The 15,725-nt window shown below is 44.5% G+C and overlaps 2 protein-coding genes across 4 annotated transcripts; both read right to left on the bottom strand.

Annotated features, from left to right (window-relative positions):
• Nucleotides 1-2,020: 2,020 nt before the first annotated feature.
• LOC101998253 (gamma-crystallin D) lies at nt 2,021-3,528 on the bottom strand. The gene is made up of 3 exons (XM_005361466.2): nt 3,520-3,528; nt 3,190-3,432; nt 2,021-2,293 (listed from the first exon to the last, which is right to left on the bottom strand). Exons 1-3 carry the CDS (start codon nt 3,526-3,528, stop codon nt 2,021-2,023), a joined length of 525 nt encoding a protein of 174 aa, XP_005361523.1.
• Nucleotides 3,529-9,616: 6,088 nt separating this feature from the next.
• Nucleotides 9,617-11,245, bottom strand: LOC101997571 (gamma-crystallin C). Of its 3 annotated transcripts, none has more exons than XM_005361465.2 (3): nt 11,202-11,245; nt 10,863-11,109; nt 9,617-9,885 (listed from the first exon to the last, which is right to left on the bottom strand). In XM_005361465.2, the coding sequence occupies exons 1-3, from the start codon at nt 11,208-11,210 to the stop codon at nt 9,617-9,619; spliced, it is 525 nt and encodes a 174-aa protein (XP_005361522.1). In that variant the 5' UTR covers nt 11,211-11,245. The 3 variants fall into 3 exon arrangements, with proteins under 3 accessions (XP_005361522.1, XP_005361520.1, XP_005361521.1); XM_005361463.3 differs by having other exon boundaries at nt 9,617-9,892; nt 10,867-11,109; XM_005361464.3 differs by having other exon boundaries at nt 9,617-9,889; nt 10,867-11,109.
• Between the last annotated feature and the right edge of the window lie 4,480 nt (nt 11,246-15,725).

Below are 15,725 nucleotides of genomic sequence, written 5' to 3'. Positions count from 1 at the left end.
AGAGAGAGAGAGAGAGAGAGAGAGAGAGAGAGAGAGAGAGAGAGAGAGGAGAGAGAGATGTTCTGAAGTCCCTTATGGTGCCCAATCTTAGAAACCCGATTTCAAATCAGGACACCTTCTTTGAATCTTGGTTTCCAGATGGTCACTCCTCAAAGAAACTGAACATAGAGGTGATTTCTAACCATCTGGTTTGAAGCATCATGTTTTTGTTTCTTTTTGTTTTAATTTTTCTCTCACTATCTCCATCAAAGTTTCCCATTCTTTCCATCCCCCTAGTCTCCCCACCCCTATTTCCCCTCTTCCCCAGATCTACCCCTTCTCCACCTCTCCTCAGGCAGGAACAACATCTACCACACATGGCACAGCGAGCTCCTGTGAGACCAGGCACATGCCATCACATCAAGGCTGGACAAGGCACCCAGTAGTAAGAAAAGGGCCCCACAGATAGGCAAAGGAGTCAGAGACAGCTCTTGCTCCCACTGTTAGGAGCCCACAAGAATACTGAGCTAGTCAGTCATAACTATTTGCAGACTCCCTGATCTCTGCAAACTCTCACAAGTCCCAGTTAGTTGGTCCTGTGGGTTGTGTCCTGTTGGTGTCCCTGATCCCTTTGGTTCCTCCAGTCCTTCCTTTCCCTCCTTTGCAGGACCCCAAAGCTCCTCCAAAGGTTTGTCTGTGGGACTCTGAATCAGCTTCTATTCTCATCAATGAAGTTAACATGTTTTTCACAGGCTGGAGACTCAAATGAAAACATGCTATGAAGGTATTTTATTTTTACTTTAAAAAAGATTTTAAAAGCTATTATTTTATATGAGTGCTTTGCCTGCATATATGTATATATAACGTGTGCCTGTCTATGTCAGAAAAGGGTTTATGTCCTCTAGAACTGGAGTTACAGTCACCTGGGAGCCACCATATTGGTGCTGGCAACTTGACCTAGATCCTCAAAAGTGCCCTCACCCTCTGAGGCAGCTCTCCAGACATACAAATGTTTTATAAACTGTAAAGTTCTCCACATATGAAGGTGACCTTATGCTCTGAGGCAGCTCTTCAGCCCATAAAGATGTTTTATAAACTGTAAATTTCTCTTCATGGGAAGGTGTACCTCTACTGTGAGAATTTGTTACTCATGGATCACACACTGTGGTTGCTACCTGCAGTGTGTGTGTGTGTGTGTGTGTGTGTGTGTGTGTGTGTGTGTGTGGTATGGATTCACATTTAAGCAAACTAATGTTCTGGTCAGGGTGGTGCACATCTGTCATCCCGGCAGTGTGGAGGCTGAATCAAAAGCATCTCAACTTTGAACCAGAGAGATGCTCAGTCCATATAGCACTTGCTTTGCGATCATAAGGGTCTGAGTTTAATGCCCAGACCCATGTGAAAATCCTGGCCTGGTGACTGGCGCTTGTAATCTAAGCATCTTGGCATCAGAGAGGAATCTGTCTGTGCCCCTAGGCCAGTGATTCTGGCCTATGCATTAGGCCAGGCCAGCACAGGAATGTTGCAAAGGGACCCAAAATAGATGGCTCACAACTAACAGCCAGGTTAACTTTCAAGTTCTATATATATGGGCTGTACGCATGCATACACAAACACATGCACATACATACACACATGCACACACATACATATACGCACATTCACGCACACACATACATACACACACATGCATGCACACACATGCTCACGCATGCATGCACACATACATACACACTCGCACACACATGAATGCACATGCTCACGCATGCATACACACATGCACACATACATATACACACATGCAGGCACACACATACATATACACACATGCACACACATGCATGTACACACACATGTTCACATATACATACACACACAAGTTTGAGGCTAGCATGGGATATATACTGAGACCCTGTTTTGAACCAATCAGCATAAAACAAGCAGGAGAAAGAAAAAAAAAAAGAAACGAATCAGTGCCAGGAACACACAGAAAATATTTTATTAACTTCCAGATGGAGAAAGGGTAGAGTAAAAAACCAATTCAATAAAAATCCATGACTCTCCGCAGAGAGCCCACCCTGGCATTCACGGCCCCCCAGTCATGGTAACGCCTGTACTCCCCGGGCCTCAGCAGGTACTGCCGCCCCCGGTAGTTGGGCATCTCGTAGAGGACCCAGCAGCCCTCCAGCACGTTGAGGGAGTGGATCTCATTGAGGTGGGATCGGTCCTGGAGAGAGGGGCAGTCCTCAGTGAACTCTACCATCTGGCCTCTGTAGTCTTCCCTCTCGTACATTCTGATCCTGTGAGAACCGGCCTGGCAGGCCCAGAGACAGAGACCAGCAGTGATCAAACAGTTCTAAAGCCTTAGGATGGCCTCACTTGCCTCGAGCCTTTTGAAAGAGATGATGGACACATTAATTAGCTTGGATTCCTTATAAACTTGTCACAATGCGGCCAGATTCAGTGATGTTCTAAGGTCAGAAAGTTCTGAGCGAATGGAAGGAAAAGGAGATGGGAAGGAGTTCAGACACTACCAGGGTGGGACCACCTCCTGCACTGTAAAGCAAGCCTCACAGCGAAATCCTGGCCTTAACAGCTTGTTGTTGAGGTTTGTCATTCGAGGGGCCTGTTTTTATCCTCGAATACATTAAGATATTAAATATCTAAAGCCTCAGATGCTCAGATAATAATGTATAAATACAATGAGGAACAAAGTGGGGATCTAAAATCACTGAACCCAAGGGCTAATCATTCATAAATGACAGCATTTTAAAACACACAAGAAATAGAAGTGGCACAGCTGTAAAGCATCTGTGTTGGTCTGGGTCGAGGGAAAGTTCTCTGACTAGATGGAGGAAACCCCAGAGACACAAAGAAGAAAGAGGGTTTGAATATATTACTTCTGTGTTCAGTAACCACCGTATAGTATAAGTACATTTAATCTGTCTATTGTTCCATCCTAAATGATCACAAGTCAGGCACAGATTTCATACATCCCCCATGCTGCCAATGTGGTCCTACTGTGCAAATACTTATGGGCCAATTTGTAACTAAATAACACTTTGCTCTTCGCTGTGTGTGTGTGTTGGAGGGTGGGGCTATGAACTAATCCATTCTGGCTTTTATGGATTTTTTTTTTTAACCTAAAGACTCAGCCCTACATCTAGCCTGAAATTAGGGTACTCAGTTTTGATCAGAATATAGACTCACGTGGGGGATGAGGCGGCAGGAGCGGACAGAGTCGCTGAGGCCCATCCACTGCTGGTAGTCAGGGTAGTCCCCACGCCTCAGGAAGTACTGGCAGCCTGTGAAGTTGGGCTGCTCATAGAGCATCCAGCAGCCACTGTCCACGCGCACAGAGTTGCAGCGGCTGAAGTAGGGCTGCAGGTTGGAGTGGTCGCTGCTGCACTCATAGTGGCGGCCCTGGAAGCCGCGGTCCTCATAGAAGGTGATCTGGAAGGCAAGGCAAGGCTTAGACATCTGTTGTGGCATGGACTCGAGGGCTGGTCCCTCTCCAGGCCCTGAGTGCCCTGGGCTCACCTTCCCCATAGCTGGTGTTGGCGGTTGGGATGGGATGGCGCTGTTGGGTGTGTAGGGCTGGGAGCAGGGTCTATATAGCAGGAGGTCTGCTGTGTTGGCAGGAACAACACAATAGGGCTTCGCAGGGGGCAGGGCACTCTCATGTTCTCCTCTCTTCTCTCTGCTGCCATAGCCCACGGGACTCATTGTGGGTTTCGGTCCTATTCACTCGGGAGCGTTCGGGTTGCTATCGCTAGCTGATGCTATTGAGATTGTTTGAAAAAAAGTAATTTGGCACATTGTGTGTTTAATAATAGAAGCAGGGCTTCAGCCATTTCAAAGACCACACTCTTCTTTGTATATTTAGACAAAACAAAAACGTATAAGTCGGGAGCAGAGCGTATCTTAATGTGGTAAATCTAATTGTGTAAGACCTGCTATACTTACTGCTTGTGGATGCCCAACCCCCAACGTGGATTAATAGGACAGCTGAAGGTTGAAAATTTCAAGTCCTTTGGAGACTTTTAGAATTAAAGGTTGTAAGAAAGAAATTGGAACAATTTTACTAAGGGAATTGCCAGAATTTTACACTTTCACTGTGAAAAACCAAAGCAAACCAAAATTCCAAACAAGCAAACACTGTCTCCAGTATTGTTTGTGACTTTGTTGCACCCTGGAGGTAAAGTAGAACATTTTAGCAATGTGTGGTCTGCAACTGAAAAGGAAAGTAGTTTTATTTGTTTAACTTTAGAGATAAAAAGAAAAGTTTGAGTCTGAGGAAGTGAGAAAACCAAATCCAGCTAAACACAAAACTCATCAGACCTTAGACTCCATGGTACACAGCTCTGGCGGGATCTTGGCTATGCCTTTGTTCTGTAGGAGAGAGAGGGTAAACAGAGAAAAAGACTTAGAGGAGCCAGGGCTGGAATGCCGAGGGAAGCAGGACTCTAGGAAGACATTCCTGGGGATTTACTGGCTTGGAGAAGTCAGATGGGGCAGAAGGAGCAGCGGAGTGGAAGATGCTGCTGCCTAGTTCCTTTCATGCCCACAAAATTGCTCACACTTCTTTTGCCCACAGAAGCACTTGGCCTTGCCTTTGGCTCAGTCAGCTGGTGCTTAGGAACTGAAGCCCCAGCTATGTGCAATATGATGATTTCAGTTATTATTTTCTGGTTTCTGGCTTTCTGATCACACATAGACACGTGCTACAAACTCATCTAGAAAAGCTGAGAATAGGTAGGCAGGGTATCTCATACAGATAGTCATTATGATTGGAACATTTTCAATAATAAAACGCAAATTGAGAGCAGTGTTACATTTGTCAGAGTTGTTTCTGAGTCTTGGGCTCTGGGCGGGGGCAAGTGTTGATTGGCAAAAACTGTAAAGTAGGAGAAAACTATTACTCAGAGTACCGAAGAGTTTGAACGGGATGGATTAGGGAGGAAGGAGCACAAGGGGACATGCATGTACATGGGGTGTGTGCAAAATCACTGCTTTTGTTGATATAAAATTATATTTAGAGCACATCTTCAGGGCCCAAACAAGGAGATTTTATTGATCATTGTGGAGGCTTTAATTTAACCCAGGACTGAACAGACAAGGGCAACACCCCAGACTTCTTATAGACAAGAAAAGCTAATGGGTGGGCCAAGCTGCGACTCTGTTTAAATGCTTACAGGAAGTTTCATGAGTGACAAGGTTATATAGGACTCAATGCCTGTGTGTTGTTGAACATAGTGTGTGAGGTGAGCATGTGTCAGGTGTGAGCCTGAGTGCTGTGTGTGAGGTGATCATGTGTCAGGTGTGAGCCTGCGTGTTGTTGAACACAGTGTGTGAGGTGAGCATGTGTCAGGTGTGATCCTGCGTGTTGTTGAACACTGTGTGAGTGAGCATGTGTCAGGTGTGAGCCTGCGTACTGTTGAACAGTGTGTGAGGTGAGCATGTGTCAGGTGTGGGGTGACTGGGCTGCCACTGAAGGAGAAGCTGGAGGTGAGTATATATCATTGGCTCAGGAGCCGTCTAATCCCGGAAGCGACCCACGGTCAACCCTAGCTCTCTAAGCGATGGTGGAAGACAGCATCCCAAGCAGGACAATCTGTGCAGTTCGTGCAGTTGCCAGTCCACAGCAGAAGGATGTGAAAACAGCTCTTCTGAGAGATTAACATATTTTATCCGTCTGAGTCTTGCTTCACTTGGGTGGGGAGAAAAATGTGATGTTCATCCTTTTGTGAGGTTTCTTTCTCCCATTTTTTCAGGCTCCACAATGCTAAGGTATTTTCCTGGGGAGAGAGGACACAGGAGATTACTGTGGAGTCTGTGGATTGGGAGTTTCCCTGGAGGTGAGAACTGGTCCCTTGAGGGCTGTGGAAGCCGATGTACTTTAGTGTGGCATTTAGAGGAATGTTCTAATGTTTTGAATCGGTCCGTATTTTTGTTTTGTTTTGTTTTTCAAGACAGGCTTTCTCTGTGTAATAGCCTTGGCTGTCCTGGAACTCACTCTGTAGACCAGGCTGTCCTCAGACTCATAGAGATCCTCCTGCCTCTGCTTCCTTAGTGCTGGGATTAAAGGTATATGCCACCACTGTCTGGTTTATACTTTTTATAATTTTATATATATTTTAAATTTTTTACGCATTTTTTGTGGTTGTTTAACTTTGTTCTCTTATGATACATCCCGGCAACAGTTTCCTCTCCCTCCATCCCCCAGTCCCCCTCTTCCTTCTCCCCCGCGTCCACTTGTCATCCTCCATTTCTCTTCGGAAAAGAACAGGCCTCCCAGAGATATCAATGGAAAACATCACAACAAGTTACAACAAGACTAGGCACAAACCCTCGGATCAAGGCTGGAGGAACGAACTCAGTGGGAGGAAAGGGTCCCACAGGAAAGCAAGAGTCAGAGACACGCCCACTCCCAGTGTTGGAAGTCCCACAAGAATATCAAGCTACACAATCATAATATATGTGCAGAGAACCTAAGTCAGACATATTCAGGTCCATGGTGGGCGCTTCAGTCTCTGTGAGCGCCTATGAGTCTGGCTTAGTTGATTCTATGGTCTTTGTTTTCCTGGTGACCTTGACCCCTCTGGCTCCTACAATCCTTGGTCACCTTGTCTGTGGGATTCTGCCTAACGTTTGGCTGTGGGTCTCTGCATCTGCTTCCCTTTCTGCTGGATGAAGAGACACCGGTGTCTTCTGGCTGGAACGGCCTGCACATACATGTGTGCCCCTTCCATAAACAGTTTATTTCCTCGCTTTGCATGGCATTTCACCTTAAACGCCATAGTGTCACTTGGACACCTTCCTTCCTGTGTGCCACCATCACCATCAACTCTGCTTTGCCATTCTTATGCTCAGACCTTCTGCCGAGATGTGTGATTCACCAGGAGAGCCATCAATTGGCTATGAAGGTCATGGGAGCCTGGCTTCTCGGGGCTGCTCTCTTGGAACTGGAAAGAAGTGGCAAGCTCATTGTAACTTGGTGTGAGAGAAAATGGGACATTTAAAAAGCACTTGGATCACTTTCTGAAGTTTATTCCTTCAAAGGGTGATATGTGAACCTAAATACCATTAGCACAAGGAGCCCAGGCTGTGCTGAGTCATTGATAAAGTTTATTTCTGAACAACAGAGGAGGATTGGGAGATACTCTGCCTGTATCCCACTGGTTTGGAGATGGGAATAGAGGAGCCCATAGGCAGGGTTGGGGGGGACAAAGAAGGAGTGGAGAAGAGCAAAGCAGCCACAGTGGGGGAGAAAATGGGTCCACCTTCTTGTTCCCTGTCCTCCAGGCAGATGGTGAAGGCAGGATGTGTTGGGTCTAAAATGCAATCTTCTGGTTTCTGTCTGGTCCCTGGACAGAGTGTTTCCTATTCTCTGGAAACTGTTCTCATTTGGGATGTTTCTCTAGACTGGAAAACAAGAAAGTGCCAAAGAAACGGATAAAGAAGTGTTACACAAGTACTTTGTGCTCAGCAAACACTTTCCATATCCAAAATGCTAAGGATAATATAAAACACACAGCAGCAGAAATATGCAAATAATTATGACTCTGTTTTCCCTAGAACTTTGTCATGGGATGATTCTGAAAGTACACTGGAATTAAAAGTACCCAAATAAAAGTATATATTACTTGGTATTTGACATTTGTTTGTTTGTTGTGAGGGTCTCAATGAATAGCCCAGGCTTGCCTGGAACTCACTACGCAGCCCAGGATGGCTTCAAACCTGCTGTGATTCTCTTTCCTCAGATAGCAGGGTTATGGGATTATAGTGGTGCCACCACACCCAGATCTAGTAATTCACTTAGAAAGGTGAGCACATCTTACCATTTGAAACAGTGTTTAGCAGTATTTCTATATCTAACTCTGATGATAGAGAGGTTTTTTAGTTTTTTAATCCCCAACACTACATATAGCAATCCCATGATAGGTGATCAATAAACAGTAAAGATTCTATCTCAATAGCTAATCACTGGGCAGTCCATAGAAATAAAATTAAAAAGCAATAAACAACTTTCACTATGAACAGTCAATCTCCTTCTGGATCTCTACTCTCCTGAAATTATGGCATATCAACATAAGAGTTCATGTATGTACTCATGTGTATGTTTGTACCAATAACCAATTGAGAAAAGATGTAGGAATTTAGGAAACCTCCAAACAATGTAAATCACTAAGCTGTAAAAGAGAATAAGATATTGACCTAAATACAACTCCATATTGTATCACATTTTAAACACAACACACAACCCTACGCAGTGATACACACCTGCAAGCTGAAGTTAGAAAGGTTGAGATCTCCTTCGGGCTGGCCTGAGCAACACAGTGAGATCCTATCTCTTAAACAAACAAACATTGTAAATGAATATGTATTATCTGATTTCAGCTCTGTGAATAAGGTAAGAATTCCCCAGAAGGGTGCCTACCAAGTGTAAACAGGGGTCATCAATTAAAGGTCATCAATTAAAGAAAAATTTCACTTCTCTATTGATAGAATTTGTGAAGTGTGAAGGCTCTGAGTGGCTCTGCTGGTTAGCTTTAATGGCTGTGGTTTAATAAGAAATCTTCATAGTCTCATGAATGTGCACACTTGGTCCCTACAGAACAGATTAGGGAAAGTATTGGTCACTGGGGCTGGGCTTTGAGAGTTGGCACACTTGGCCCTGCTCCAGTTTGCTCCCTTTGCTTGTGTTTGCTGTTGAAGATATGCTCTCTCAGCTCTCCGCTCTGGCCTGCTGCTACGCCATGCTGCCACTATGGATTCCCCCTCTGCAACTATAAACTTACGAGTTCTTTCTCTAATTAATTGCCTTCGACCACGCTGTCTTACCATAGGAATAGCAAAGTACCTAATACAGTCAAAACAGAATGAGTTGTGAAGAGTCTCTCTCTTGAACAAAACAGGGCTTCTCTGTATAGTCCTGGCTGTCCTGGAACTCACTCTGTAGACCAGGCTGACCTCCAATTCTGAGATCCACCTACCTCTGCCTGCTGGATTAAAGGAATGCACCACCCCCACCCAGCAGGAGGTGAGTCTTAAGGGAGGAGGATTGTTTAGCTTGGGTGGCTCTGGCTAAGAATCTTTCTCACTGGGGGTGGTTTCAGAAAGAAGGGAGTTTTAGCATTGCAAGATGGCTGCAGTCCTAGCCCTAGGTAGGTAATACTGCCCTGGCTCGACAGTAAACAAAATTCCCTAAAGAGTCTGGAAAAGCTGTTTGTCAAATAAGACTCCAACCGCTTCCAGGATTAAAAGAAAACTTTGACTATGTTGTTCTTTGGTGGCTCTGCTAACTGCCTTCTCTCTAGTAGTTACACTGGTGTGTGCCTTTAACTTGATCTGCCCTTCTTTTCTCGGGCAGGTATACCCTCCCCCACCAGATACAAAGCCCTGTCACTGAGGTACATATATACATCCCAGCCATCTAAGACGTGTTTAAACTTACACAATTTGAAAGTCTTGAACACCCTAACTTCCCCATTCTCATCAACCTTTAAACAGGGAGCATTTACAGGCGGGTGGATTCACACACAATGAAAGAATAGCAGAAGTCAGGGTATGCCAACAATACAGACTAAATACTTTATTAGGTTCCAAAATGAGAAAATGGTAGTGTTAACCTATTTCAGTATAAATCTACCACCCTCCGCAAAGAGCCTGCCTTAGCATCTACGGCGCCCCAGTCATTGAAGCGCCGGTACTCTTGAGGTCTGAGCAGATACTGCCGGCCTCGGTAGTTGGGCATCTCGTAGAGGACCCAGCAGCCTTCCAGCACGTGCAGAGAGCGCACCTCACTGAGGTGGAAGCGGTCTTGGATGCAGGCGCAATCTTCACTCAGCTCCATCATGAGGCCTTTGTGGTCTTCTCTCTCATACAGCCGCATTCTGTGGGAGCCTGTCTGCTTGGGGCACAGAAAGATTAGAGAAAGGCCATGGAGTCTCTTCCAGAACTCACCCAAGCAAACAGCGGGAGAGATTGGCTGGCTGAGATGGGAGGCTGTGGGCGTAAAATGGGGCCTCTGAGATTCAGGAGAGCCATGTACTGACAGACCAGCTGGCATCGCAAGCTCCTACATACCCAGTTTCTCTTTTTCATCTAGGAGGTGGAATTTTTAAGATATTGAATCCAGATTTGAGCCAAAAATTCAAGTATCTTAACTTCCAATTCCCTGTGTTTGTTCTAAGCTGTATGTTGGAGGAAATATAAATAATGTATATTGATTAGTAGTTTTTTAGTTTTACATATGTTTATATGTGTGTGTGTGTCCATCATTAAAATAGGATTTTTTTTACTTCATTTTTTGGTTTTTGAGAATTTCATACATTAGTCCTACTTACTTTGTTCCCAAAAGCCCCATTTCCCCTATTCTGTAATAGTTCAGAAAAATCAAAGTCCTCTGTGGAGAGTTAATTTACATACCCATTTAACCGAGGATTCAGCTGACTTTCAAAACTAAGGAAATTCCAGAGTCGGTTTCTGCTTTACACTGTGTTTGATCACTGGATTTTTCCATGTTTGTTATCCCCCAGTAAAGTGTAATTACCTCTCTTATCAGAAATTCCTTTATAGATAAAAATCAGTCTGATGGGTATAATGTTTTCTTGTGACTAACCAAAGTTTCATTTACAAATTTTGTTTTATATTCCAGCATAAGACTGCATTCATTGAGACAACTTTTGATTAACCTAATGGTAACAATGATAAAGTGGATTTTTTTTTTTCTGCATAAATTCTTCCTGCCTGTGTCCCTGTAAATGTAGGCAGGCATTTAAAGCCCGCTTAACCCTTAGGTGCTTTTACTGGACCCCACATCGGTAAAACCGTGAGGACCCTTGGGAAGCAAGAAATAAAGAAAGGAAGTCAAACAGGACTCACGTGGGGGATGAGGCGGCAGGAGCGGACAGAGTCGCTGAGGCCCATCCACTGCTGATAGTCAGGGTAGTCCCCGCGCCTCAGGAAGTACTGGTGGCCCTGGTAGTTGGAGCGCTCATAGAGCATCCAGCAGCCACTGTCCACTCGGATGGAGTTGCAGCGGCTGAAGTAGGTCTGCAGGTTGGGGCAGTCGGTGCTGCACTCATAGCAGCGGCCCTGGAAGCCGCGGTCCTCGTAGAAGGTGATCTGTAAAGGAAGAGCAGTTCTGGATGAGATAATTTTCCCCTTGTGTTAAGGCCGGTCCCTCTGACATTTTGTTTAGTTTGCGTTCTGCTCACCTTCCCCATGGCTGACTGACCGTGGTGAGTTCAGTGTCGAGCCAGAGAGCGGCGGGTCTATATAGCAGGAGGGCTGCTGCGTTAGCGGAACAGCACAAAAGGGGCCCCCGGGCTGAGGGGGTTTTACATGCTGCGTTCAGTGGCCGTGATTGTAGACTCGCCTGGTTCTCTGGAGTGTTCCAATGCTGCCCTGGATGATCTGCTGGGGGTTGTTTTATTTGGATTCTTACTGTTTTTTAAACTTATCAGCAAGTCAGCCTGAACTTTTGACCTGAAGTCCATGTCCCGACATTTTGATTTCATGATACTTGGTAAGTCTGGGAGAAACCTGTGCCTTTGTAGAAGCACCCCTGAGCTGAGAAGACTGGAATTCTGTGAATACTGCGGATGTTGACTAGTATCTCAGTATGACAGATTTGCCAACGTTATTTCTCCTTCCCACTTCCTTTCTTTACAGGATTTGTTGGTTCAGACAGGACACAAATCTAGATTCTGATCTTTGTTCTTCTCAACGTGTTGAACGGATGCTCAGGACCTAACCACTAGCTCCCCTTTGGTGAGGGTACACTGTTTGACTCAAAATCAGCCCCCTGTAATCAGCTTGTGCTAAGAACAAAGGGAAAGGAGCCTATAGCCCTAAGATCCAAGACTGACAAGGATGTCTGAATTGCTTTCTCATTTCCAAGGCCAAGGAAAGTCCTAGAATTTCCTATGGAAGAGTGAGATTTGAACCCAGGCTGCAAGGACACCACAAATCACACCTCATAGAAGAAGTCGTCTGGTGGGAGATTGAATGACGAGAGGGAAAGAAGAGAACGAAGCAAAGCAAACACATGAGGAGGAAGGAAGGGCATCCTCTATCATTCGGCAACTGCGGCACCTCTACCCAGGACCCGTTATTCGCCTATTAAATAAGTACCCTCAGATAAGATTACTCAGAGTGATTTTGTCCACACAAGGACAAATCTAAAGCCAACATGCCACCCACAGCATGCTGGACACCACCTTTCTCAGCCCAAAGGACCAACCACTTCTTTCAAATACTTTCTAGCAGTTTTGTGAATCAAATATCATATCTCATGGATGCTAGACAGAGTTCTGCTAATGAACTAACACACAGACACACACGCACACACACCACACTACCCCTGCATCCCAGTACTATGACTTCTTTATTTACAGAGTTGTCTTTGCTCTAGCATCCCTCCAACATGGGAAAGGGTTAACAATATAGGCAGCGATACAAATCCGTCCAGTCTACAGTCTTCCTTCCTCTCTTCCTCCCCACCACCACACAGGGTCCCACGATGTAGCCTACAAGCCTTTAACATACTGCAATCCTCCTGTCTCAGACACCTTGGTGCTGTGATTATAGATGTGCAATGCCAAATCTGAGCTTCCCCCACTTTGCTCTCTCCTTTCCCCTCCATCTCTGACTCTTTCTGTGTGTGGCAGTGGTGAGGACTGAACCCAAGGCCTTATTCATGCTGGGTTAGTGCTGTCCCACCGAGATTCTCCACACAGACCTCCACTTTTTTCGAGCTTCCTCAAACCACACAACCAAGGCACACATCTTAGCCACAACTTTTCCATTGTTGGCTCTCTGAAAGCTACCTTATTTCCCCAGTGTGTGTGTTCTCCCTGCAAGCAACAAGTCGTAAACTTAACTGGTTACAGGCAGGCAGTTGAGCTAACAGACATTAGCATTCCTGAAGGAGATTGTGTATGTAATGCTTTTGGCACACTACTTGAAGCAAATGAACACTGGTAATACTAGTGACATTGACAATAGTGTCGGAGAGGCATCATTAAGGATGTCAGCCTATTAACTGAGCAAAGGTGTTCAGAGTTCTCAAAGGTTTCTGAAATCTATACTTCCATAGAGTCGTTTTGTGGCTGAAAAGGATGAGACTCGGAGAAGACATTAGAAATCTTGCAGGGGACTGGAGAGATGGCTCAGCAGTTACGAGCACGGACCGCTGGTTCAATTCTTCCTTCCTTCTGAATAAAATTCCCTCCAGTAGGCAGGCGTACCATGTTTTCTTCTTCCACTCACCTGCTGAAGCGCACTTAAGCCGCCTCCATACCTTGGCTATTTGTTTCTTCTTCTCTCTACATAGCCCTGCTTCCTGGAACTGGTTCAATCCCTGGCACTTGCATAGCAGTCACAACTGTCTGTAACTCTAGTTACAGGGGATCCAACGCCCTCACACAGACATAAACGCAAGCACACATACACCTAAAAAACACGAATGCACATAAAACATCTTTGTCTTAGTCAGGTTTTTTGGTTTTAATTGCTGTGAAGAGACAATATGACCACAGCAACTCTTATAAATAAAAACATTTCATTGAGGGGGCTTTCTTACAGTTTGAGAGGTTCAGTTCATAGCATGATGGTGGGAAGCATGGTGGCAAGCAGGCAGACTTGGTGCTGGAGCTGAGAGTCCTACATCTTGACTCAGAGACAACAGGAAGTCAACTGACTGTCATATTGAGGGAAGCTTGAGCAAAAGAGACATCAGTGCCCACCCCCACAGGGACACAGTTCCTCCAACAAGGCCACACCCCCTCATAGTGCCACTCCCTTTGAGGGCCATTTTCTACTAAGCCACCATAATCATAGAAAAGAAATAAGGAAGGAAGGAAAGAAGAAGGAAAAGGAATCCCGTCTCAGGGTCTGGGAGTGGTAGTGAATGCCTTTAATCCCAGAACTGGGCAGAGACAGGTGGATCTCTGTGACTGAGTTCAAGACCAACCTGCTCTAAATAACGAGTCCAGGAACCAGGGCTATGAAGAGAGAAGAAGAATGAATAGCCAAGGTATGGAGGCAACTTAAGTGCACTTCAGCAGGTGAGCGGATGAAGAAAGCATGGTAACGTCTGTCTACTTAAGGGAATTTTATTCAGAAGGAAGGAAGAGTGAAATGATGTTGCTTGAAATGGATGAAACCAGAGATCATCATACTAAGTAAATTCAGCCAGACTCACGAAAGTGAAAATCACATGCTTTTCTCTAATATGTGAACATTTCATTATACAATTGTGAAATGGTAGCATAAGGGTTTAGGCTCAGCTGGGGTGGGTAGGAGGGATAAGGTCATGGACAAATATGATCTAAGTGCAATGATACAATACTGTACAGGTGTGAAAAATGTCACAGTGTGTTGTGGGATTCCCCTCTGTATGTTCTGATTATGCTTCTTGCCATTGGTTAATAAAGAAGCTGCTTTTGGCTAATGACTTAACAGACTAAAGACAGAGAGAAATTCAAATTGAATGTAGAAAGAGAGAGAGTTGGTGGAGCCAGGGAGACACCATGTAGCTGGAAAAGGAGATAGATGCCTGGAACATTACTGGGAAACCATGAGCCTTGTGGTAAAATATAAAATAATAGGAATGGGTTAAATTAAGATGTAAGAGTTACTTAATAAGAAGCATAAGCTTTTGGCCATGGCCAAGCAGCATTGTAATTAATATAGTTTCTGTGTAATTATTTTAGGTCTGGGCAGCTGGGAAATAAATGATCAGTCTCTGCCTACAACAATGAAATCTATTCTGTGGTATATTAACTAAAATTATTAACAATAAATAAAATAACAGAAATCATAACTTCGTATTTAATAAGCCTTCTTTTTGCTTAAAATTTGTTCACTAAAAATTCTTTTAATGCATAGTCTTTCCACATAACCCAGTCTGGATATAAATTCTATATGTATTGTGAACTGACCTTGAACTCATTATCTTTCTATCTTACATTCCGAAGTATTGGAATCACAGATTGCACCATCCTGCCTGGCCCGTCTCTATACTTTTTTTTTTTAGAAAATGCCCACATAAGGTGTTTCCAATAATTTACTAAGATTCCCTTTACTGTCTTTACTAGTATACACTAATTAAACATCATGAGTTTCATTATGACTTTTTCATATGTGTGTATATATTGTATTTTGGTTACATTCACCCCCATTACACTATTTTATCTCCCTCCCACTCCTACTAACCTTCTTCCTCCCCTTCCTCTTCTTAACTAGTCTCTCCAATGCTTTCAGGGCCTTTTCTTTTGGTGTTGTTTTTGATGATTCACTGAGTTACGTTTGGGTGTTTCCAGAAGCATGAGTGAAGGGTTTCCAGGAGTTGCACTGCTGAAGAAAATGCCTCTTCCTCCACCAGCATCCATTACCAATGTTCAAGTTCTCAGGGAGGAGTAGAAACTGGTGATTTCCTTCCCAACTCTGTCACAGGATGATAGCAAGCCAGCTTTCTGCAGGTAACCACACCTACTGTGAGTTCAGGAGGGCAGTGGCTATGCCATCCTGGCAGTTGGTGTCCCACACAAATCTTCTTCTTCCTCTAGCTTTTATATTCTCTCTGTCCCTTTTCTGTGATGTTTCCTGAGCCTTGAGTGATTGAGCTGATACAGACGTTCAGTTTATGACTGAACAATAGACTATCTCTTAATTATATCATATTGACCAGTTGTGAATCTCTGCAATTTCCACAGCCTACTGAAAAATAAAAAAAT

Source organism: Microtus ochrogaster, linkage group LG4 (assembly GCF_000317375.1).
Source record: "Microtus ochrogaster isolate Prairie Vole_2 linkage group LG4, MicOch1.0, whole genome shotgun sequence".
Classification (NCBI taxonomy): domain Eukaryota; kingdom Metazoa; phylum Chordata; class Mammalia; order Rodentia; family Cricetidae; genus Microtus; species Microtus ochrogaster.
This window is presented reverse-complemented; position numbering and strand designations above follow the sequence as displayed.